A 22,669-nucleotide genomic window follows, 5' to 3' on the forward strand; every position below is an offset into this window, starting at 1 on the left:
CGCATAAAATAAATCAATGTTAAATGACCTCCGAGAACACAAACTATCCTCTGTTGTGTCCCACAATTAGTTGAAGTGTGTGCTTTTATTATATTAAATTATTTCTAATTATTCAAATCATTTTTTATAATATTCATAACATATTCATGTTTTTCTGATCAGGCTTGCTTAATTGCCATTGTGTGCATGCAAGAATAAAACAAATCCAGCCTTATCCACACCTACCACTCATGATTCTGCCCTCGAAAGAAGTCACAAGCACATGATGACATCAGGCTTGAGCAGAAACATGTGAGAAACTGCCATATGGTCCAGAGTCTTTGCCAGTGTTATCTCGGAATGAGAATCATCCTGACTGCATACCCAATAAGGGTTTTTTTATTTTATTTTTTTTATTTTTTTCATTTTCATTTATTTGCACTCTTGATCGCTTAGATGAAACAGACATGCCTCAGCTGGCTGTGTTGGATTTATGGAGGACGTGTTATTGATTGAGCACACTATCCTGGAGCAGCGGCTCTATCATAAGGGTTAAAGGTCAGAGAGGGGAATGAACCAGAGGTTATATCATCCTCCCCTCTGATGTGCAACCTAAAACAAAGCTGCTTCCCCCACCTCCTTTTTTTAGAATTAGATATTAAAAATGTATTTATTTGAAAGCAAACATAAATTGCTGCCAGCCTCCTGGTGTTGTTGTGGGGGTTTTATTTTTTGTTTTAAAATGTGTATTATTTCTTTATTTTTGTACTTTTGTTCTTTTAAGGTTAAAGTTATTTTATATGGTGTTGTTTCATCTCAATGCATTTGAACTCAAAAACTTCACAACTGAGAGCCAACAAAGCTCTATGTACAGTGGACTCCAAAGTTTGAGACCACTTTGAAAATCTGGGAACCAAAAACTAGGAATAAACAAAGTTTTAGGATTTTGCATCATTCTTCCAATAGTTGTCTTATGGTTTTACACCCCAAACACGGCATACTGCCTTCTGTGCATTCTGTGAAGTCCAGTATCACCAAACTGTGTTCCAGGGACTAGATGAACCCTATCAGGAAAAGATCAATGCTGCAAACCAAAGTGTCTGTCATTAATTTGCAGAACTACTGAGGAGTACCACTGAGGCAACAACAGAAAGTGTTACAGAAGTTACTACCACCACTGATACACTCTAACTCTTACCATAAGAGTTAAATCAACCCAATTTATTGCAGTTTACAATGAGATCTACATAAATTTTAGCAGCCTTATGCAGAGTGCCGGCAAGTTCTGTTTGGAGTTGGACCTCACTCTGTAGGATTAGTGATCTTGCCCATGAAGAGGATGCTCTTGGTGGTGTCCTCTACAATCAGTACCAAGAAAGGTCGGTTAAGTATCACAGTGTCTGGCAGGGACATAGGCATGATTTCTATCGTGGTTGCAGCCGCTGCCTCTGTGCCCTTCTCATCAACGCTGAGGACTGCCTTATGGACAACCTGGAGATTGGGCGCAAAAAGATAACATCACTTAGTAGAGTTTTCAGAATCTTAAGGTCTAGCAACCATCGGTGGTGCTACACAAAGTAACAAGTACACCTACCTGTGACACCTTGACTTTGACCTCTTCTGTCAACCCAGATAAATCTGCTGTGTCACCGAATGCATCAGTCACTCCCATGTCCTCCAGAATGCCTTTCAGTTTGGAAGTTGCAGTGATTGAGAACTTGGGCATAAACAGGTCCACAGAGCTGAAGGGCAAAAAAGTAAAATATGGTATATCAGATACTATGGTGTATGGGTCATTTTCAAGGTTCCCAAAGTTCTGTGCAACTAAACAACAATCAACCTTTGGGTCAGAGGTCAACTAATACATGGATTTAAATCTTAATGTGTCACCAGTACTACCTTCTGAAGAGTTTATCATGCCAGTTCTTAAGGTGGTGTCTGCTGATGGATTCTTCAAGCTCCTTCATCTTCCCATCATCAGGAAAAATGATCATCATGGAAGTATTGCCTTTGTAGGGCACCATCATGACCGTAGTTTGGTTGACAGGGTCTTGATAGATGTCATAACGGCCGGTTCTTTTCATCATGTCAACTTGCACGGTGGTGTCCTCGTCCACTTTGAAGTCAGCTTTGTGGGTCAGTTGTGCATCAAATGGCTTATCCCACTTCCCTATCAGGACAAAATGCAAGAAATTCATGTCAGCGTCAACCAGCGTCAAACCAATATTCATTACATGAATATCATTAAATGAAAGAGATCTTTATTTAGTACCTCTGAAGTACATATAGTTAATCAGCATCATCACCGTGTCGGAGTCCAGGTCCTTCACCATGTTGGTTATCTTGTCATTGGTCTTCTTGGCAATGAACTGATTAATCTCTTCTGCAGCAATTTCAGGCTTGGAGAAGTCAACGCTGAAGGCCTCGCTGTTATAGTAGTGCTGAACATCCTTCAGGAACTGGTCAACCACTTTGAAGCCTTCTCTGATGGCCACACCAGCGCCTGCCTCCAGCTGCATGGCTTCCCGACTGTGGCCTAGCATGTGGATCAAGTGCTCATAACCCTCATTGACCTGTGAAGCCTGCAACCCACTGTAACCCAGACTGCTGTATATCTGTGAAAGTGTGCTGCCCTTGGCACCTACAGCCAGCATGCTCAAAGCCATTGCGATACCGACTGGGGAGAAGAAAATGTTCTTGCCCTTGGCATCTGAATGGAACGCAAGTTTCTTGTAGAGGGAGAAGGCAAAGTCAGCATTGTGTGGAGCAAGCAAGTGGCAGGCATCCTCCCCACCGTGGCTGGGGTGGGGTTCGTCCTTCCCGTGGTGGAGATGGTGGTGGTGATCAGCTGTGTTGTCGCCGTGGTCGTGGCCTTCGTGGGTTTGAGCCCAGGCCGTTGCTACCAGCAGGGCAGCAATCACACTGTAATAAATCTTTCCCCACATTTTTTTCACCTGTGGGTTATGACCAGAAGGTACAGAATTTCACAAACGGATCTTGAAATGTGTGACACAAATCTTAGCTTTTGCATTTCACACAATAACTATTTCACTATTTCTAGGTCTAAAGTAATTCAGTTACAATCACAGCACTTCTGGAGAAACAGTTTCTGTCACTTACCATCAAAGTCCTCTTGACGGGAGACTGTTTGGATGGAGTGGAGTCAATTTATAGTCCTTCAGACATCAGCTGAGTAAAATCTTTAAATATTAACCAATTTCCACCCCCTGGTCTGTGAACATAATCGCTAGTTATTAGCTATTGCTCTACATTCAGTGATGCAACACAGTTTTGGACTTCAGTGTCACAGGTTTTCAATACCTAAATTGTGTGTGTGTGTGTGTGTGTGTGTGTGTGTGTGTGTGTGTGTGTGTGTGTGTGTGTGTGTGTGTGTGTGTGTGTGTGTGTGTGTGTGTGCTGGTTGATGGGATTTAGATACAAAAAAACCTTGTCAATCACCATTTTATTGATATGACTGTCTACCTCTCAAACGGTTGATCAAAAAGGTCTTCACATCTTAAGATACTGTAGTTTCTTTCTTTCTGTCTTTCTTTTATTTGGGGATGATCAAATAAATCCCAGCACACGAAATTAGAAGTCTTGCCTTTTTTAACATTTACATTGTGTGTGTGTGTGTGTGTATATATATATATATATATATATATATATATATATATATATATATATATATATATATATATATATATATATATATATATATCTATATAAAATTAAATGTTTAATGTATATAAAATTAAAAAATAAATAAATATTGCTGTGTTGCAAACTCTTTGTAGTATGAATATTTTTTCCCTTCAAAACCTGTAACTTCATCATATTCAATTAAAATAAACAAAATATAACAAAATAAATAAATCTCAAAAATAATATTTGATTTCCCCTTCTTTTAAATTGGGTTTCATCCACTATCTGTGAGAGACACAATCACTCAACCTATGATATACTGTACTGTCAGAGAAGGGGGATTAAAATTAATGCCCTCACATGAGACAACACCAGATCATTCTCCTTCGAGGAATATGTACAACTGGCTTATCTGGAGAACATATAGTGAACAACATACTTCTCAAGCAAGTCTCTAAGTATATGTTGTTGTATATATATATATATATATATATATATATATATATATATAATATATATATATATATATATATATATATATATATTTTTTTTTTTTTTTTTTTTCCAAAGCAAACTATGGGAGTCGGATCTCTGCAAAACTGTCAAAGGGAGAAGGGAAATCAATGTTTTAGACATTGCGCAATGTCACTTTCTCTCCATTTTATTGGCATGTTTACAACAGTTGAATTCAGAATGAAGCTTTTTTCTGCTTGTTTGTAGAGCTACAATTGGCCACAAACAGAATGTCTGGCTTAAGACAGCTACTTCTGTACTGGATTGAAATATACAGTGGGGTCCAAATGTCTCGACCACTGGTTTTAGAAAGTTTATTTCTTTCCAACTTATATCATCAGCATAACGCACTGAGTGAGAATTTATGGATTTCCTAGTATTTTATATGTATCACTTTGAGGGCGGTGGAACTTACAAAGGCTTTAAGAGGCAATGGAGTATCATTTCAGTCTTGTTTTTCTTGTTTTCACAACTTTTGTGACATGAAAAGCACTGTATGTCACTCACCATTTCTCTGGTCAAAATCTGTCAAACATTACTGTACAATGCAGATGTATCTGTCCCCCAAGTCAGATGGCAGTGAAAATGTTGAGGTCTTGATCTGATCATGACAAAACAAACATAAGGTTTCCATACACTCGTGCTGCATAAACTTCCAACCCAACTCCTCAAGTTTGTAATCTGATTGAGAATGGCATGACAATGTTAGTCTCATCATGCTCATATTAAATACATTGTCCTGCAGCCAATATGTTCTCAATATGTATGTCCAGTGTTCTCAGTAATGTCCAAAAAATTAACTAATTAAATTACAAACTCACCCATATTATCAACTCTTAATCAGTATCCAAAAAAGTTATGTCCTCAGATTTTCACTGTGGTTTCAGACTTTTAGACCCCACTGTACTGTATGGATCAAGCTGGTTTAGGCAGTTCTCTGGACACTTCAGCATCCCTTGTGCCAGCAGAAATAGTCTGGCAAAAGAATGTATAGCAACTTCATACAGTATCATAGTAGTGCCATACGACATCCTGTTTGGAGTTCACATCCTCAACCACCCCTCCACCCATCTGAAGCATAATTTTACTGTCTTTATACTGTTTAAATGGCTCAGCCTGTTTTCCTACAAACAGCATGACAGTGACTTGGTTTTATTTGGATGTACTTTTATTGATTTAAGCATGTAAAAAAAAATGGTTTTCACAGTTTTCATGCAAAAAAGTGGTTTAGATGCACCTGTACTTCATGTTCAAAATAACTAAATCACATCTGTTTGAACTGGAATGAATTAGGCCTACTGTACTTACTTAAAGGGGTCATTTGATGCGATTTAAAATTTTCCTTTCTCTTTGGAGTGTTACAAGCTCTTGGTGAATAAATAATATTTGTGAAGTTGTAAAGTTGAAGTCTCAAATCCAAAGAGATATTCTTTATAAAAGAATATTTTATAAAAATGGCTAAAACGGCTTGTTCAAACACGCCCCCACATATCTACATCAGTATGTGGGAAGATTTGCGTAACGCCCCCCAGATGTTCACACAAAGAAAGAAGGCGAACCTTTTATTTTCATTGTTGTATTGTTGCTGCTGCCTCCATGTCGTATAGACGCTATGTGTTTCACTGTGAAAGTGAAACTTCTTTGTTTGGCCTTCCAAAAGAGGATGATATCCGCTTCGTCATGCCTGGAGCTGATCCGTGCTGGTCGCTGAGGAAATACATCAACTTTGCAATGTGGATTGCCGAATCGGCTTTCACTGTGGACAAAGTGCCACAACTGCCACAATACATACACTTACAACCACTGTAGTATCAAGTTGACAGATTCAAGTTCATCTGTTTTGGATAAAACTGAAGGTGCTTTTAGTGTCACTCACTGGACATTTCACTTTAAAAGTGTCACAAAACATGCAGGAAACAACTATATATATTGTTAAATTTTTATTATTATTGAAATGTTGCCACAGGAACATATTTCCAATGAGCCTAGGTCGCAATACAAGTAAGTAGCTTTGTCTGCCCTTACTGGCCCTTTGTGGTGCCTCCAGCTTTCTGGGAGGTTCCTGGTTCACAATTGCATTTGCAATCAACATCACGCTTAAGATAATAATGAGAGAGGGTTGTTTTGTAAGGGTCTTCTATAGGTTATAGATGGTCAGGATGGTATATGTATGCGCTAGCAAAATAATACTATATGTAATCTCTTGATAGCTCAATGCTGCACAAAAACTACAGCTAGGTATACACATAACTGTCCAAACTCCTCTTTGGATCGTTTTCCAAGGGAAATGTTGAAAGATACTGGCATTGATTAGTGGCCCTGACCTTGACGGCAAACACACACATTCTCAGAAGTTATTGGCTTGCTGTAGTGAGGGCACAAATCTCACCCAGCCCACGCTTAGTCGTACATATTTGAACAGTTTGGTCTGTTCTATCTCCCCCAGACACACACACACTGTTTGATTGCTGGAATGATCTGAAAGTCTCTTTAGTCTCAGTATCAGTGCATAGATTCAGGCAAATTTATGTCATCAAAAATTGGTCATATCATGAAAAGTCCAATTTCACTTGCCAAAATAACCATCTATAACTATAACTATAATAAGGTTACAATGATGTTATAGAGAGCAAATATATGCTATTATTCCTAAACACCACAAGAAGATGATAATATTACTATATCTCACACAAAAAAAAAAAAAAATGTTCTCTCAAAAACTTAAAAAAAAAAATACTACTTCTTCATCAAAAAAAAAATAAATTATAAAAAAAGAAAAAGAAAAAGTGTCTCACATTTAAGTAATAATTTATCATGTGCAAGATAACCCATCACGCTCCCTAAGGTCACAAAACGCTGGACTTTTGGTAGTACCTAGGATAGCAAAGTCCACTAAAGGAGGTAGAGCTTTTCGCATTTGGCACCCAAACTCTGGAACAGCCTTCCTGATAATGTTCAGGGTTCAGACACACACTGTCTCTGTTTAAATCTAGATTAAAGACTCATCTCTTTGGCCAAGCATTCAAATAATGCATTTCATAATCTTGTACTGCAGTTATATCTGATCAAATGCTCATTATTATTCTTTAGCTTGGGTTAAACTAATTAATTTTACTTGGTTGAAACAGCAGCTACGCTAATTATGTCTCTATTTGTTTCTCTCTGTTTTGCCACGGGATGTCACTAGGATTTACACAAGCTTCATTCTGGATCCAGAACACTTGAGAAGAGCTGATGCCAACCCCTCAGAGGACCTCAGATGATGCTAACCCTGAAACAACATACAGATCTACCACATTTTGCTATAAGTTTGATTGCATCATATAATAATTGCTGTTAAAAGTGTTCATCGTCTGTTTGATTATGTCTTTAATTGTTTTTTTTTTTCTCCATACATTTCTGCCATATGTACATAAACTGAAAGTTATCACTGATAAGCTACTACTAAATATTGTAGAAACTTAATTTTTTTCTGTAAAGTTGCTTTGCAACGATTTGTATCGTAAAAAGCGCTATACAAATAAACTTGAATTGAATTTAATTTGATTGAATCCCAGAAAGCATTGCTATGACCTTAGTGTAAGAATTCTGGATCCCAGACAGCAAGCAGTTTGGGATGGCGGACAAAGAGAAATTTTGATTGTTAAATATAATTAATTCAGTACCAAAAACAATCGATGAAAACATATTTCAGTAATAATAACATAAAACATGACTATTCATATCAAAAAACAAATCTTAACATATAATATAAAATTTAAGGAAATTACAACTTTAGAGTGTTGTGCATAGTTGCTTTTTCTATAGATGTTTAATCTGTCGGTTATAAGATTCCATATTTTAGGATATTACTACCTTAGAAGGCAGCTGCCTCTTTAGGCAGAGGGGGAGCTCACTGATTTTGGAACAGACCCTGCGTATGCATATTTTACTACAGATTGTTTTGTCAACCTTTTATGATGTAAAGCACATGCAAGGACAGTCATGTATGTTACATAGATTTATTAAAGGTACACTGTAAAAAATGAAAGTGATTTTAACAGTAAAATACTGTGAAAATGCTACAGTAAAAACCTGTTAAATGGTTAACAGTAAGTTCCTGTAAAATTTACAGGAAAAAAACGTAAACTGACGTTCCCAGAATTTCCTGCATTGCATTTCAAATTTTGTTTGAATTTGAGGTTTCTTCTTAGTTTTTTTCTTATCAGTTATGTTTATTAAGTTTGTATGTTACATATAATGTTGTTAAATTAATGTTTATTGTATATTTCAGTTTAATGTGTCTCACCATGATGGTGTTTAGTGCTTGTGTGAATGACACTGTGCACCTTCTATATGTGTTATTATTTAAAAGCTGTTTGTGATGAGCTTTGGATCATCATGTGACTTTCTTGTCACCACCTGCATTTGGTGGTAATCTGTGTATTTCAAAGGTACAAAACAGATTTCAATACTTCAGTAGGTTGGTACATTATATCAGTTAATGAAATCACAGTATTTAACTGTAAATTACTATCACGACTCAGAGGCAGGATGCAATAGCAAGGCAGTTTAATGACAAGATATAATATGGTCAGACAACAGACAACAAAGACAGCAAGTCACAATTGGAGTGGACGATCCCAAGCTCAGATGGTGAGTGGCGCAGGGACCTCGGTGGACAACGATGATCCTCCGCGGTGCTCCAGTGCTGTGTCTCCCGGTGAAGGTGCTCGTGATTCCGATGCAGGGAACAAGAAGACTCGACGAAGAACAACGGGGGGAATCCACGATCCAAGACAGCCAGGGGAACAGAACGGAACACAGGAAACAACCACAACGATCTGACAACATGAGACACCAGTTACTGCACTTAAATACACACACATAAGACGCAGGTGGTGCTGTTAATCAGGCGTGATCAGCGACCACGCCCACAGCCACACACCTGCACACTAGTCAAGTCAAGTCAAGTCATCTTTATTTATATAGCGCTTTAAACAAAAAAGATTGCGTCAAAGCAACTGAACAACATTAATTAGGAAAACAGTGTGTCAATAATACAAAATGACAGTTAAAGGCAGTTCATCATTGAATTCAGTGATGTCATCATGCAGCTCAGTTCTGTTTAAATATTATCTTTGCAATAATTTTCAATCAAGTCAACGATATCGCTGTAAATGAAGTGTCCCCAACTAAGCAAGCCAGAGGCGGACAGCGGCAAGGAACCAAAAACTCCATCAGTGACAGAATGGAGAAAAAAAAAAACCTTGGGAGAAACCAGGCTCAGTTGGGGGGCCAGTTCTCCTCTGGCCAGACGAAACCAGAAATTCATTCCAGGCTGCAGCAAAGTCAGGTTGTGCAGAAGAATCAACTGTTTCCTGTGGTCTTGTCCCGGTGGTCGTCTGAGACAAGGTCTTTACAGGGGATCTGTCTCTGGGGCTCTAGTCCTGGTCTCCGCTGTCTTTCAGGGCTTTAGATGTCCTTTCTAGGTGCTAATCCACCATCTGGGCTGGATACGTACTGGATCCGGGTGACTGCAGTGACAATCTGACTTGGATACAGACTGGATCTGGTGGCCACGGTGACCTCGGAATAAGAGAGAAACAGACTAATATGAGTGTAGATGCCATTCTTCTAACGATGTAGCAAGTACATCAGGTGTTATGGGAAGTGTTCCCGGTTCCGGTTTACCTAATTAATGCAGCCTAAAAATCCTTTAACGGATTTGGATATTTGAAGTGTATTAGTATGTTATGTGTAAGCCAGGTTAAAGAGATGGGTCTTTAATCTAGATTTAAACTGCAAGAGTGTGTCACAAGCCGAGAGAGAGACAGCGAATTCATGAACCGTGACAATTACAGTTAAAACCGTAAAACCTAAAATGCTGTTACCGTATTTTTATGGTAGATTTCCAGCAACCGCAGCTGCCGTTTTTTTACCATAAATTTTATGGATTTTTTTTTACAGTGTACACCAAATAAATAAATAAATAAAATTTATTGAGTGCTGCAGAAATGAGTCTTGAAACCCAATGAGTTAGTGTCTCAAATTCAGTGGGATTTTTTGTTAAATGTCCGATAAGGTCTGAGATGGAGTTTTTGTGTGTGGACTCACAGTATAGTACGTTATACAACCTTGTAATTATATTTCTCATGTATTGCTATTTTGGGTTTCATAGACTGAGAAATTCCAAGTGAGGATACATAAGGATGCAGTAGGCGATCATCCAGAGGAATAGAAGCACATGTAGCTCTTTCACCTCATAACTAGTTAGGTCAAGACCTCCCTCCTAAAACACACAAGAGGGGGCAGAATGAGACATACTGGTAATTTTTCAAAGCAACCTAGGCTCATTAGAAAAACATGCCCGTGGGGACATTTTTACAAATGGGTATTAGTACATTGATTCTTGCATGTTTTGCATCACTTTCAAAGTGAAATGTCCAGTAAGTGCTGCATCTCCAAGTCTTTGAGACTTACATTTTACGGGACTCAACACCAGAGCGCTTCGCATCACAAATGCAATGCTGTACTGTGTGAGCTTAAGAGCAAGTTTACTGTATCAGAACTGAAAATATGGAATCGGTTATGCAATGCAATCATGCAACTGTTAAAATGTATTACTTTAAAAATTATGCACTAGTTCATATCAAAGTACTGTGTAAGGAACTGCACAAAAATGTCTTTATTAATCAAAAATCTGCACCCATGATTATATAATTTGTATGAAAATGATTAAGTTCTTTAATCCTTAAAGTGGATGCTGTTTTACTGCCCCTAATGTTCAGTACACCTGGGAACTGCAGTGAAATGTATGTATAATGTGTAATGAATGTACATGTTTGGAGCTTTGCAAAAATGTATGTAGAGGCTTATATTTCCAATGACCATAGCTTGTTTCAAAACAAGTCCAAAAAAAGTCCAAATCTTCATCACTAGATAATACGAGTATATTTTTACCAGACTGATTCATCAAACAAAGAGCCAGAAACAGGTGAAGATTTTTCTAAGTCACAGTCCCTTTGGGACACATGGATGTCTGCACTTTTGTTGTCACCTGACCTAATCAATACACGTGTGAGCTTTAACTGCCTCTGTGTCTCACAAAAAAGACGCAATGAGTTCATTTCACTTCCTTGAGATTCAAATGTACTGGCAAACTCTAATTCCTGTGCATCCATAATTGTATTTAATTCAAGATCGACATTTGACTCTAGTTTAGCTTCGTGTTCCAGCTCTAATATGTAGCTATATGCGTCCTCTGCATCTGAATCCAGCACTGACATAGCATAAACAGCCTCTTTTGAAACCTCTGAACAGTTACCAATGTCCTCCAGGCTGTCCTCCAAAGAGTCACAACACTGCCACCAAGTGGATTCTGACAGGGATTGCCCATTTGACCAGCTGGAACTCTTCATGGTGAGGAAATGTTCAGACAAAGCAGCTAAACCACAGGGTTGTCTGAAGGACAGGCAGGCACTGACTCTGAGCTGAGCTCTTGATCTCCAGTATGGTAGGTTTGTTCGTCTTGGCTGGTCTCTGAAGAGTTATGAAGTGCTCTCAAAGCTTCAGCAGAGATATTACATGGTAACATGCAGCTAACTGAATCAGTCCAATGTCTGCCCCATCTTTCAAAGGAAATCTGGTGTGCCTCGAGAGGAATCTGTTGATGCACTGTCCTGTAAATAAGTCAATGTCATGGGATTAACAATATTTTACTCAGAGTAAAGAAAGAAAATAAGGTTGCATTATGAGAAGTAAAGCCACACTGTGGATATTATGTCACATTTATGAAAAAAAAAGCCTTTTTAAGCAAATTCATGTGTTGAAAATTCTTACTTGGAGGATTCTGTTCATAAATCTGATGAATTTATGTGAGCAACTCAAACATGGTAAATCTGACATCTTCAGGCAAACTTCCAGATTTCATGGATTCCTATTGAAATTATTATTATTATTATTATTATTATTATTAATATAGTATTATTTATTAATTAGTATTCATATTTTTTCAGTATGCCAAACTATGGAAAATGTGACCACACGACTTTTAATTTTCATAGGTGAAATTCAGTCATTTCAGTTAAACACACACACACACACACACACACACACACACACACACACACACACACGTTTGTTTTTGTGAAAAGTGGGGACATCCCATATTCTAAACTGTACGAACTGTATATTCTATCGCCCTTCACCAACCCTACACCTAACCTTACCCCTTACAGGAAACTGTGCATTTTTACTTTCTCAAAAAAAAAAAAACTCATTCTGTAATACTGTATGGTTTTATAAGCGTTTTGAAAAATGTAGATATACAAGCCTTAGTGTGCATTGATCTTCTTCTCAATCATTCATATACAGTATGTGTATATATATATATAAAATTCTCTGACTGCTCATGTGTATATACAGTATGTGTATATATATAAAATTCTGGGCCTGCTCATGTGTTTTCATTACGTGTTTATTTCTAAAGTGTGAAAGCCGGTCATATAGCAATTAAGTACGTTCCCCTAGGCACAAACAATACACAGCTATTCTTCAAAGAAAAGCGAATGGTTTGTTTGTGTGTTACCATCTGGATCCAGCAGTGGAGGAATCTCCAGCCACTCATTTGCTGCTGTGAAGGCTGTCTCCATATTTAGTCTGTGTTCAGAAAAAAAGCTGTCCTCATGTCCACAAACTGAGGGCAGAAGAATTTACCCAGAGCCAGAAATGCCAATCCACTCCTCCAGATTTTACCAAAATCATGAATTTCTACCCCATATCTGAAGAAAAATAAATAAATAAATAAAATGGCAAGGCTAAATGAATCAAGGAAATTCATCCAATTCAGAGATGACCCTAAAACATGTTGTTCCAAACCTATATCACGGTCGTTCTTCTGTGGAAGTCCATTTTTGAAAATGGTTTGGAACTATAATGTGAGTAAATTATGTCAGATTTTAATTTTGATTTATTGTGGCTCAGAAAATGAATTCACTTACTTTGTCATGTAGTTCTGTGCTGAGCTAAACAGAGTCTTTATTGTTGTACTGCGGTACTTGAGATTTTGAGATGACCTTTTGCTTTTTGAGGGTAGAGTGCCAAAAATGTCATCTCCAGGTGATGCTGGATAACTAAGACCTGAAGAACCACTGCCACAAGGTAATGACAGCAGACTGAAGGTGGATGGGAACTTATCCAGGCTTCCTGTGACCTGTTTAATCTTGAAATGGGAAAATTTAGCCCACAGTAACTCAAAAGATCAAACAATCACTCACAAGAACAATGCAACTCTTTCATCACCATTACACAATGTGTGCTTTACCTGATAGTGCACAATGATGTTCCAGATTAGCCTGAGAACAACTGAAGGATTGCCACCAGCAATATCATTAGCATCAATATTTATAAGACTCACCTGTGTGAAAATAATATAAATGATCACATTTGAACTCAATTATATGGAGTCTTGCACATGACATGGGAAAGAACAAGTATTGAAATTGAGGTTACACAGTATCTCTGTACCTTATAAACAACAAATTTTGTATAAAAATCAGAACTTACATTTCTGTCCTCTAGGAAACTCAAGACTCGAGAAATATTGCTTAGTTTGAAGATGTGGAAATGGCCTGAATTTATCAAGCTGTAGAACAAGAAAAACACTTCTAGACAAGACACATCTATGTATGATAGATTTATAGTGATCAAACTTTATCTTTTCAGCATAATATGTGATGACAAACCATATTACAGCCTGACAGTTCCTCCAGAAGAGCCATGAGAATCTTTCCATCCTGAATATCAGTGAATAAGTTCTGAACATGTAAAGGTGGGTCACACTACAACACAGAGAGACACTTAAATGAAACACGGCACTTTTTAAAGATGATAGTTACTGACTTTTAAATAATCTAAATTTCTTAAGTGATTAGTAATAACAAACATCCAGAAAATTGTACAAAAACAACACCATGATACTTTTTCAATACTTCTCTTGTAGTAATATTCCTATATAGTAAATGTCATGTAAATAGAAATAAAATTTTGAGAATCATACTTTGTCTTTTGTTGCTTGTCAAAATCTGAATATGTTGATTGACTTTGCAGTATAAAAAAAAGAAAAGACAATTCTTACTCTCTTCAAATGCATGTTCATCCAACTTGGTAAAAGTTTTCTCTTGGACTGCCTGCTTCTCATCTGTAGAAACACACACACACACACACACAATAAATAAAAATTCGAAGTGAGACTTTTTTCACAAGAGTGAAGGAGCATGGATACACAGCAACAGAGGTTTAGAGTCAAAGTTGAAAGTTCTGTAAGCAGGGCCGGCGCTCCGCACACGCACATCACGCACTGCGCGTAGGGCACCAAGTGCTTGGGGGGGGCACCAAAAAATCTGGGTCGTGAAAAAATCATCAAAATAGGCTACTAGTATAAATAACAAATAAAATATTTCTAAAAGCATGTTAATATACAAAAGCAATACAAAAGTAATATAGGCCTAGACCAAATTAGTCGAGAAAAAAAGGTGAAATCTCTGTGACAGTCTCCCTCTGGTGCCCCCCCTTCCCCACCTCCCAGTGGTCTGTTCGATAATGCCTCAATCAATGTCAAATTTGGCAGACACCGACCTCAGACATGGCCTCGAAAAAGGCACCAAGAGTCGGGGGCGGAAAAAAGAAAAAAAAGAAAGAGACAGCAGGATGATGCTCGCGCGCGTCGCTTGCAGGTAAGACAATGTTTTAAATAAAAATGTTAGTTTTGTAGCCCTTGCGTGTAGTATGCATGTCCAGGGGCGTCGGCGCGTCCGCGTCGCTAGTAGTGCAAAAGATCCGGGGCTTTTAGCCCTGCATGTTGAGTCTTTTATTTTAACGGTGTTCGGGGAAATTGTGAAACTTGGGCTGTTAAAGATGCAGTTTGTTTGAGAAGGAAAGGAATGCCAATCGTTGGGGTCCTCATCGTCATATTTGAATGACAAATAAAGCTAATTTTACCCGTACGTTACAGATGTGTCACGTGTGCATATAGCTATTAGTGCAGAACGTTCCCTATTGTAATTTCTTCGCTTCAATACAATGTCTATCTGCCTCAGTCTGAACTTTAGAAAAACCCTGCAACTGAACGTGATGTGATTTTGCCAAATTAGACCGCTTAGATAAAAAATTTTCGTTGTTGTACTATGGCATGCGGTCATTTTCAAGAGGTTCGGCCAAGGGCGACATCTGTTGGTGAAACTGCAATTAGAAAAAAAAAAAAACACACAATCTCAGTGTTTGTATATTTTTCATATTCACAGAGTTGTCAAATTATTAGGGCTGGGAAAAGATTAATCTCGATTAATCGCATCCAAAATAAAAGTTTGTGTCTACATGACATATGTGTGTGTACTGTGTATAATTGCATGGTTATTTGCAGTTTAAAATGTGCACTTTAAAATTCATACTTCATAAAATTCATACACTTATACTGTTATTTGCACTAAACTTTTTTTGCACTTTTAACTTTCTGTGTTTACATTGTTCAGTTCCAATTATTCATTTGCAGCAGTTATTTTGGAAGTAAAGAGAACCTAACTAAGAAATTCTGAATGGTAGTTATTTCTTTGGTTGGTGGGTGGGTGGGTATTTGGTTGGGGGGGGGGGGGGGGGGGCACCGCCAAGCATTTGTGCTTAGGGCACCCAAATGGCTAGCGCCGGCCCTGTCTGTAAGTGACATGCTGTCATTTCGGAACAATATAACAGATTTAGCAGGTGATAACAGGTATATGCAGGTTCACTTTCATTTTAAGAGACATGCACTGAGTTGAATAAATGTTTCTACAGTTTCTATGGAAGTTTCTACATTCACACAGAAGACCAACAATTTTTTTTTTTTTTAATTGGTCTTATGAAGTATTCTAATTTGTTGAGATAGTGAATTGGTGGGTTTTTGTTAAATGTGAGCCAAAATTATCACAATTAAAAGAACCAAAGACTTAAACTGCTTCAGTCTATGTGCACTGAATTGATTTAATACACGAGTTTCACAATTTGAGTTGATTTACTGAAATAAATGAACTTTTCCCTTTTCCACAACATTCTAATTTATTGAGAAACAACTTTATGTGTGTGTGTGTGTGTGTGTGTGTGTGTATGTGTGTATATATATATATATATACACATATATATATATATATATATATATACACACACACACTCACTGGCCACTTTATTAGGTAAGTCTTGCTAGTACTGGGTTGGACCCCTTTTTGCCTTGAGAGCTGCCTTAATTCTTAGTGGCATAGATTCAACAAGGTGTTGGAAACATTACTCAAGAGATTTTGGTCCATATTGACGTGATAGCATCACACAGTTGCTGCAGATTTGTCCCAAAGCTGCACTATTGAATTGAGATCTGGAGACTGTGGAGGCCATTTGAGTAAAGTGAACTCATCGTCATGTTCAAGAATCCAGTCTGGACATGGTCAGCAACAATACTCAGGTAGGTTGTGGCATTTAAACAATGCTCAATTGGTACTAAGGGGCCCAAAGTGTGCCAAGAAAATATCCCCCACACCATTACACCACCACCACTAGCCTAAACTGTTGAGACAAGGCAAGATGGATCCATGCTTTCATGTTCTTTACACCAAATTCTGACACTACCTTCTGAATGTCGCAGCAGAAATCGAGACTCATCAGACCAGGCAACATTTTTCCAATCTTCTATTGTCCGATTTTGGTGAACCTGTGCGAATTGTATCCTGTTTCCTGTTCTAAGCTGACAGGAGCGGCACCCAGTGTGGTCTTCTGCTGCTGTAGCCCATCTGCTTCAAGGTTCAATGTGTTGTGCGTTTAGAGATGGTATTCTGCATACCTTGGTTGTAACGAGTGGTCATTTGAGTTACTGTTGCCTTTCTATCATCTCTAACCAGTCTGCCCATTCTCTTCTGACCTCTGACATCAACAAGGCATTTTCGTCCACACAACTGCCACTCACTAGATATTTTCTCTTTTTCTGACCATTCTCTGTAAACCCTAGAGATGGTTGTGCGTTGTGTGTTGCATTATAAATTATTTTATACAGTGAGTCAATGTGTTAATAAAAAAAATAAAAAATAAAATTCTTAAATCAAGATATACATTGATTTTAAGGATGTTTAGATATTCACATTGGAAAACAAGACAATAACACTGAGGAAGATTTTTATTTCATTTTTATTTTTTGCAGTGCATGCAGCATTTAAAGACTTTCTGCTCCAATTTAAGAAACTTTTATGGCCTTGATTTGTGGAAATAGCCAAATTAAGGCTTTTTAAGACTCACAGAAACCCTGATAAACACTATAAATAGTTTAAATATTAAGACAAAAAGAATTAGCAATCTTTTTGATGTCAAATGTTAGTTAAGGTAGTCAAAGTCATGAACAATACCACTGTGAACATAAGAACTGACTTCATAAGCCCCCCTGACACCATATGGTCCACAATAAAAAATGGCTCATAAAATTAATTAGTTTGCTCTAATTCACTCCTATCTGGTTTCAAGTCCTGCAGTACAGGTTGTACAAAGTTTATTATTTTGCTGAATGCAGCCTTCATAATAAACCACAATGATGATGACAACGTTCTGGTTTTACTCAAGTAACAGACAATTTTGCTGGCTAATTAAATGTGCATTTGCTAAATTTAAAATACCTCAGAAATGTCTGAATGATTCACTTACAGCTCATGCAATTCTGCAAAACGTCCTGTATCAAGTCAAGTCACCTTTATTTGTATAGCTCTTTATACAATACTGATTGTCAAAGCAGCTTCACAGTGTCAAACAGGAAACTAATTTGTCAAAAAGTCAGTTCATTGATGATTCAGTGATTTTATCATCTCTATGGTGCAATCAGTCAAGTGTCCCCAACTAAGCAAGCCAAAGGAGACTGTATAAACATTTATTGTTAAAAAAAAAAAGTGGTAAAGAAAAGGCAAATATATGGAGTTTAATTTAAAAAATAAAATAAAATAAATAAATAAATAAATAATAATAATAATAAAAATAAAAAAAAAAAAACTTATTGAGCTCGTGGTGAGCAATGGTGGATTCAGGCTTCCAACTGAATCCGGACAAACCTACAGATAGGGTGGGGAGGGAGAGAGAGAGAGAGAGAAAAAACATGTTAGTCTGACCTGATCAGTGTAGGGTCTTTCCCCCATTCTTTTCTCAATTTACAACACGTTAATTATGGCAATTCAAAGTGTCTGAAAGGCGCGCTTCTCCTGCCAGACAATATCTGACTGCCATTGCTTTATTCTGCCTGTTTTAAGATTGGTAACGGTACACAACAAACCATTACCGCCGTGGAAACAGGACAAGACTTGTTGAAAGAATATCGCACGTAAAACTTCGGAGTCTAGAGAAGTCACGCCTTTTGCTCCTTCGGTTTTATCTGTGCAGCCTCGTGGAGTCTCCAGCCACTGCTGATACAGGAGACAGGGTCTCGAGACTGCATTGTTATTAGCAGGTAGTTAAACGTGCCTTACCTCTTACAAACTGTAAGAAAATACACGAGGATTTCACCAATCCAAACTCGAACTAAAGCAACATTTACTTAAATAGAGCTTCGTGAATGATTCATTCATTCTGAGTCAAAACACTGATTCGGTTGAACCGTTTCAATGAAACGGTTTAAATGATTCGGTTACGAATCGGATTGAATCCGTTCGAACAATGCCGCGTCTATTTTTACTATTGTTAAAAATGCTTATTATATTGTATTCTATGAGCTGAATCAATGAAACATAATGAACTGAAAAAAAAAAAAAATTGAACCGGATCTTTAAAACCCAATGTTTGAAAGAACCGATTCGTGGAAATGAGTCGGAGGAGCATGTACGTACCGGAAGAAAAAGCTAGCCTCCACTAATTACTTCCAAAGAGGTCTACTTCTTACAAGAAAAAGCAACAGACGTTTATAAATTACAGTAGCGATACATGTAACAGTAGATACATTTCATAAAATACTTTACACTGCTATAATAGAAGCTGTCAGAGATCAAGAGAAAAAGCAACTGGTGTAACATTCATGACTGACGGAGTATTTAACCAATCAGAGAGGAGAAGACAAAAACGAGACCCAATAGCGTTCATCCTTGAGTGTTTATACTCAAAGGGGCGGAGCTTGGTTCCAGAGAGTTACCTCGGCGAGGAGGTTCTGTGGCGTTTGTTAAGGGAAGTGTCAAACGTATTTAAACCTCGTTTTAATCTCTACCAAACCCTTCAGATTTGCACGATGAACAGCATTATGAGAACGGCATCACGGTGTCTTCGATCGGGCGCGTACAGAACAGCGCAGACTAACGGAGAGCTGCTGTCTGGTTGGGCTCGCCTCATGTGCTCCTCTTCAGCGGGCCAGAAGACCCTGGAGGAGTTGGTGAAGAAGGACAGAGTGGTGATCTTCATGAAAGGTACCCCTGCACAGCCCATGTGTGGCTTCAGCAACGCCGTCGTCCAGATCCTGAGAATGCACGGGGTCGACAGCTATGCTGCTTATAATGTGCTGGAAGATCAGGATATCAGACAAGGTCAGTGCCTGGTGGTTATGGTTTGAAGGGTTTTGAGAGTTTTTGCCCAACTGGAGTTTAATATTGCCTTGGATGACAGTTTTATCAGTTGTGTGGTTCATTTTTAACCTGTGCTAGTGATACAATTTCCAAGGGGGAAAAAAAGCTCTTAGTTATTAATCAAGAATCTCATAGTTATAGCTTAGTATCTCATAATGATGATAACCTATATCGTAATTCTCAGAATGTCATAACATTTAGAAAACCACCCAAAAAACTAACAATTTTGACTTAAAATTTATATATATATATAAGTTATTCCAAGAAAGTATCTCATTATTATGGGATCTTTTCTTGTAATATGTACTCAATATATCTCACGGTAACCAAAAACTCCTTAGTCCTTATAACAAAAAAGTTTCTCATTAGCTATTTAGTCGATATTAATGAGAAACTAAGTTGTCCTTTTTTGAAAGTATAAATACAATAATAAAATAATATGCATATTATAAATAATAATATTGCGAGAAATAATATCATTATGTTTTAGTACTTGTTATGAGATATGAATTAGAAACCAAGTTATTTTGAGTTATTCATTGTAATTCCGTTTTGTTATTATTACAAGAAGGTTTATCATAATAATGACTTGACATTTAACTAATTAGAAATAGTTATTGAGTAAGTTTGTGATTTTTGAGATGTTACGTCAGTATAATAAGCAAGTTTCTCATTTTTAAGAGAAACCAAGGCATTGTTACATAAAAGTTTCTCATGATTGAGATGTTTAGTCACTATTATGAGATAATAATGATAAACAAGTTATTATTATAAGAAGGTTTGTAATTATGAGACATTTTACTCTTTATTATGAAATGTTGTCTTGTAATAATGACTTGACATCTGTTATTATCAGAAAGTTTCTTATTATGAGATGTTAAATAGATTAAGTATTATGAGAACATTTTTCCATTATTACAGGAAAGTTTCTCATTGTTACAAGGCAATCACTTGACATCTCAAAATAGTAAGAAACATAATAAGAAATAAGTTATTTTAATAGGATTTTTAAATGAGAAACCAGGTTATTATTACATGGAAGTTTCTCATTATTATATGAGATGTTTAGTCATTATTGCAAGATATCAATAAGGCAGTTTCTCATACTTTTTCCTCATAATATTGACTTGACATGCTACAATTGAGAAACTAAGTTTATGAGAATTTTTCTCATTATTATTACAAATGTTCTCATTATTATGAGATGTTTCTGATTTACAGAATTTCTGCAGTACTGTAGCAGAAACGGGCTTCTACAGTTTTAATACATACAATGAAACTCAATTTGGCTCTGAAATGTGTTAGTTTGGTCAGAACAGCACAAGTAGGTTAATGGCACCAGCTGTCCAGTCCTGTCGGCTCTGATTGCCTTTATCAGTCCTGTGCAGCAGGAAGAAAGAGGTGTTAACCTTGCATGAGGTTAGTTTCCAAACAGTAAAGCCTAGACTCTGAAGTTCTTAAGTGGAATTAAAAAGAGAAGGAAATAGTTATGCTAAATAAAACTACTGACATGTGACTTTGTTTTCCCTAAAGGAATAAAGACTTTGTCCAACTGGCCGACGATTCCACAGGTGTTCTTCAATGGTGAGTTTGTTGGCGGCTGCGATATTCTTCTTCAGATGCATCAGAGTGGAGATCTGGTAGAGGAACTTCAGAAGCTGGGAATCAGATCAGCTCTCCTGGATCAAGAAAAATAGTCCAAGTAGGAGTCTAGTCAGCAAAGACGAGTCTTTGGGATGATTGTTCATTGACGGAAAGCTACCAAAGGTTTGACTTGTGAATGGAGACTTGACCTGCTGAAACTGTCCTCAGATTACTGAAGAAAGTGATGTCAAACCTCACAAATTCTGAAAAATCACTGTAAAACACTTGACATAAATTGCTGTATTACACACAATGATTGTATTTTCTATTGCAGTATGTTTCTTTATTTCAGATACTCTAATGTTAGACCACTGCATATTTAAAATGTTGTATTTTCAAATATAGTATTAAATGTATTTTAGATGTACATCATTTTTGTCAGTAAAATATTTTAAAGCACCCATTGTTTGAAACTAAATCTGCTGGGTGTGTCACAAGATTATGAACAATGTGTATCTGATGTCATAACGAAGAACATGCTTGTTGATTCAGGTTTCAGTTTCCCTCTTCCTCATTCTGTAAAGCCTGTATATTTGTCAGGTGTTATTTCTTGTCTAAAGACATGTTTAGAATTTGTCCTACCAGAGAGCGAGAGAGAGGGTAATACTCAATACTTTTGTGCCAGTAACTCGTGTAAGATGTTCTAATCATGTGGAGCAACAGTATCTATTTAACCTTCTTCTAAGATCTTTGCAGATGCAGTTCTGTGAGATAAAATACATGAACAGCTCCTACTTGATACTAACAAGTGTGAAGAGATTCATCATATTGTTTCAAGGTTTTTGTATTTCAACTCCTAACTTATATATTCAGTGTAGATCTTAAAAAGCAGTGTCATTGACAAAATTTGGAGTCTGATAAGGGCATTAACCAAGAAACGGGTACATATACACACACACACACACATACACATACACATGCAGACATAATATGCAATAGTATGTTCTGTGTTAATTGTAGTTTCACATGTGTGCACTAGAGTATGCAATAGTATTTTACAGACTATACTGACGTTCTGAAATGTTCATTAATTACAGAATAGCAAAACTGACGTCATTAACGACAGATTACTGATGAGTGTCAATGAAAAAACAAAACAAAAGGAAATTATAAAAAAAATAGTTAAGAAAATTACTTCATTTTGTAATTTTAATTACATTTATTTAAATTGTAAACTGTTATTTTAATTGTTACTATTATTACTTTAATTATACATTCATGTTGGTTTCATTTGGTTTTTGAAAACCAAGAAAAGTTTTTAGTTTCATTAAAAAAAAAACAAAATAAAAATATATATACATACACAACAC

General features: G+C 37.0%; 2 protein-coding genes, 1 non-coding gene and 2 pseudogenes across 3 annotated transcripts; 1 reads left to right on the top strand and 4 right to left on the bottom strand.

The window, feature by feature from the left end:
* Window positions 1-1,179: 1,179 nt before the first annotated feature.
* On the bottom strand, window positions 1,180-3,254 carry LOC109112540 (alpha-1-antitrypsin homolog). The gene is made up of 5 exons (XM_019125421.2): window positions 3,100-3,254; window positions 2,252-2,933; window positions 1,879-2,149; window positions 1,574-1,721; window positions 1,180-1,470 (listed from the first exon to the last, which is right to left on the bottom strand). Exons 1-5 carry the CDS (start codon window positions 3,100-3,102, stop codon window positions 1,282-1,284), a joined length of 1,293 nt encoding a protein of 430 aa, XP_018980966.2. The 5' UTR covers window positions 3,103-3,254; the 3' UTR covers window positions 1,180-1,281.
* Window positions 3,255-10,401: 7,147 nt separating this feature from the next.
* Window positions 10,402-11,819, bottom strand: LOC122148902 (annotated as a pseudogene).
* LOC109112893 lies at window positions 11,657-14,372 on the bottom strand (annotated as a pseudogene).
* A 3,960-nt stretch (window positions 14,373-18,332) lies between these two features.
* On the bottom strand, window positions 18,333-18,605 carry LOC122149122. Its single transcript, XR_006162868.1, has one exon.
* Window positions 18,606-19,253: 648 nt separating this feature from the next.
* Window positions 19,254-22,104, top strand: LOC122148945 (glutaredoxin-related protein 5, mitochondrial-like). The gene is made up of 2 exons (XM_042777542.1): window positions 19,254-19,676; window positions 21,249-22,104. The coding sequence occupies exons 1-2, from the start codon at window positions 19,385-19,387 to the stop codon at window positions 21,410-21,412; spliced, it is 456 nt and encodes a 151-aa protein (XP_042633476.1). The 5' UTR covers window positions 19,254-19,384; the 3' UTR covers window positions 21,413-22,104.
* The last annotated feature ends 565 nt before the right edge of the window (window positions 22,105-22,669 follow it).

The sequence above is a fragment of the Cyprinus carpio genome, chromosome A20 (assembly GCF_018340385.1).
Source record: "Cyprinus carpio isolate SPL01 chromosome A20, ASM1834038v1, whole genome shotgun sequence".
Classification (NCBI taxonomy): Eukaryota; Metazoa; Chordata; class Actinopteri; order Cypriniformes; family Cyprinidae; genus Cyprinus; species Cyprinus carpio.

Coding starts and splice junctions, on each gene's coding strand:
- LOC109112540 (XM_019125421.2), bottom strand. Junction 1,722..1,878: donor CATGATAAACTCTTCAGAAG/GTAGTACTGGTG, acceptor TTTGCCCTTCAG/CTCTGTGGACCTGTTTATGC. Junction 1,471..1,573: donor TCAAAGTCAAGGTGTCACAG/GTAGGTGTACTT, acceptor CCCAATCTCCAG/GTTGTCCATAAGGCAGTCCT.
- LOC122148945 (XM_042777542.1), top strand. CDS start 19,385: ATGAACAGCATTATGAGAACGGCATCACGGTGTCTTCGATCGGGCGCG. Junction 19,677..21,248: donor AGATCAGGATATCAGACAAG/GTCAGTGCCTGG, acceptor TTTTCCCTAAAG/GAATAAAGACTTTGTCCAAC.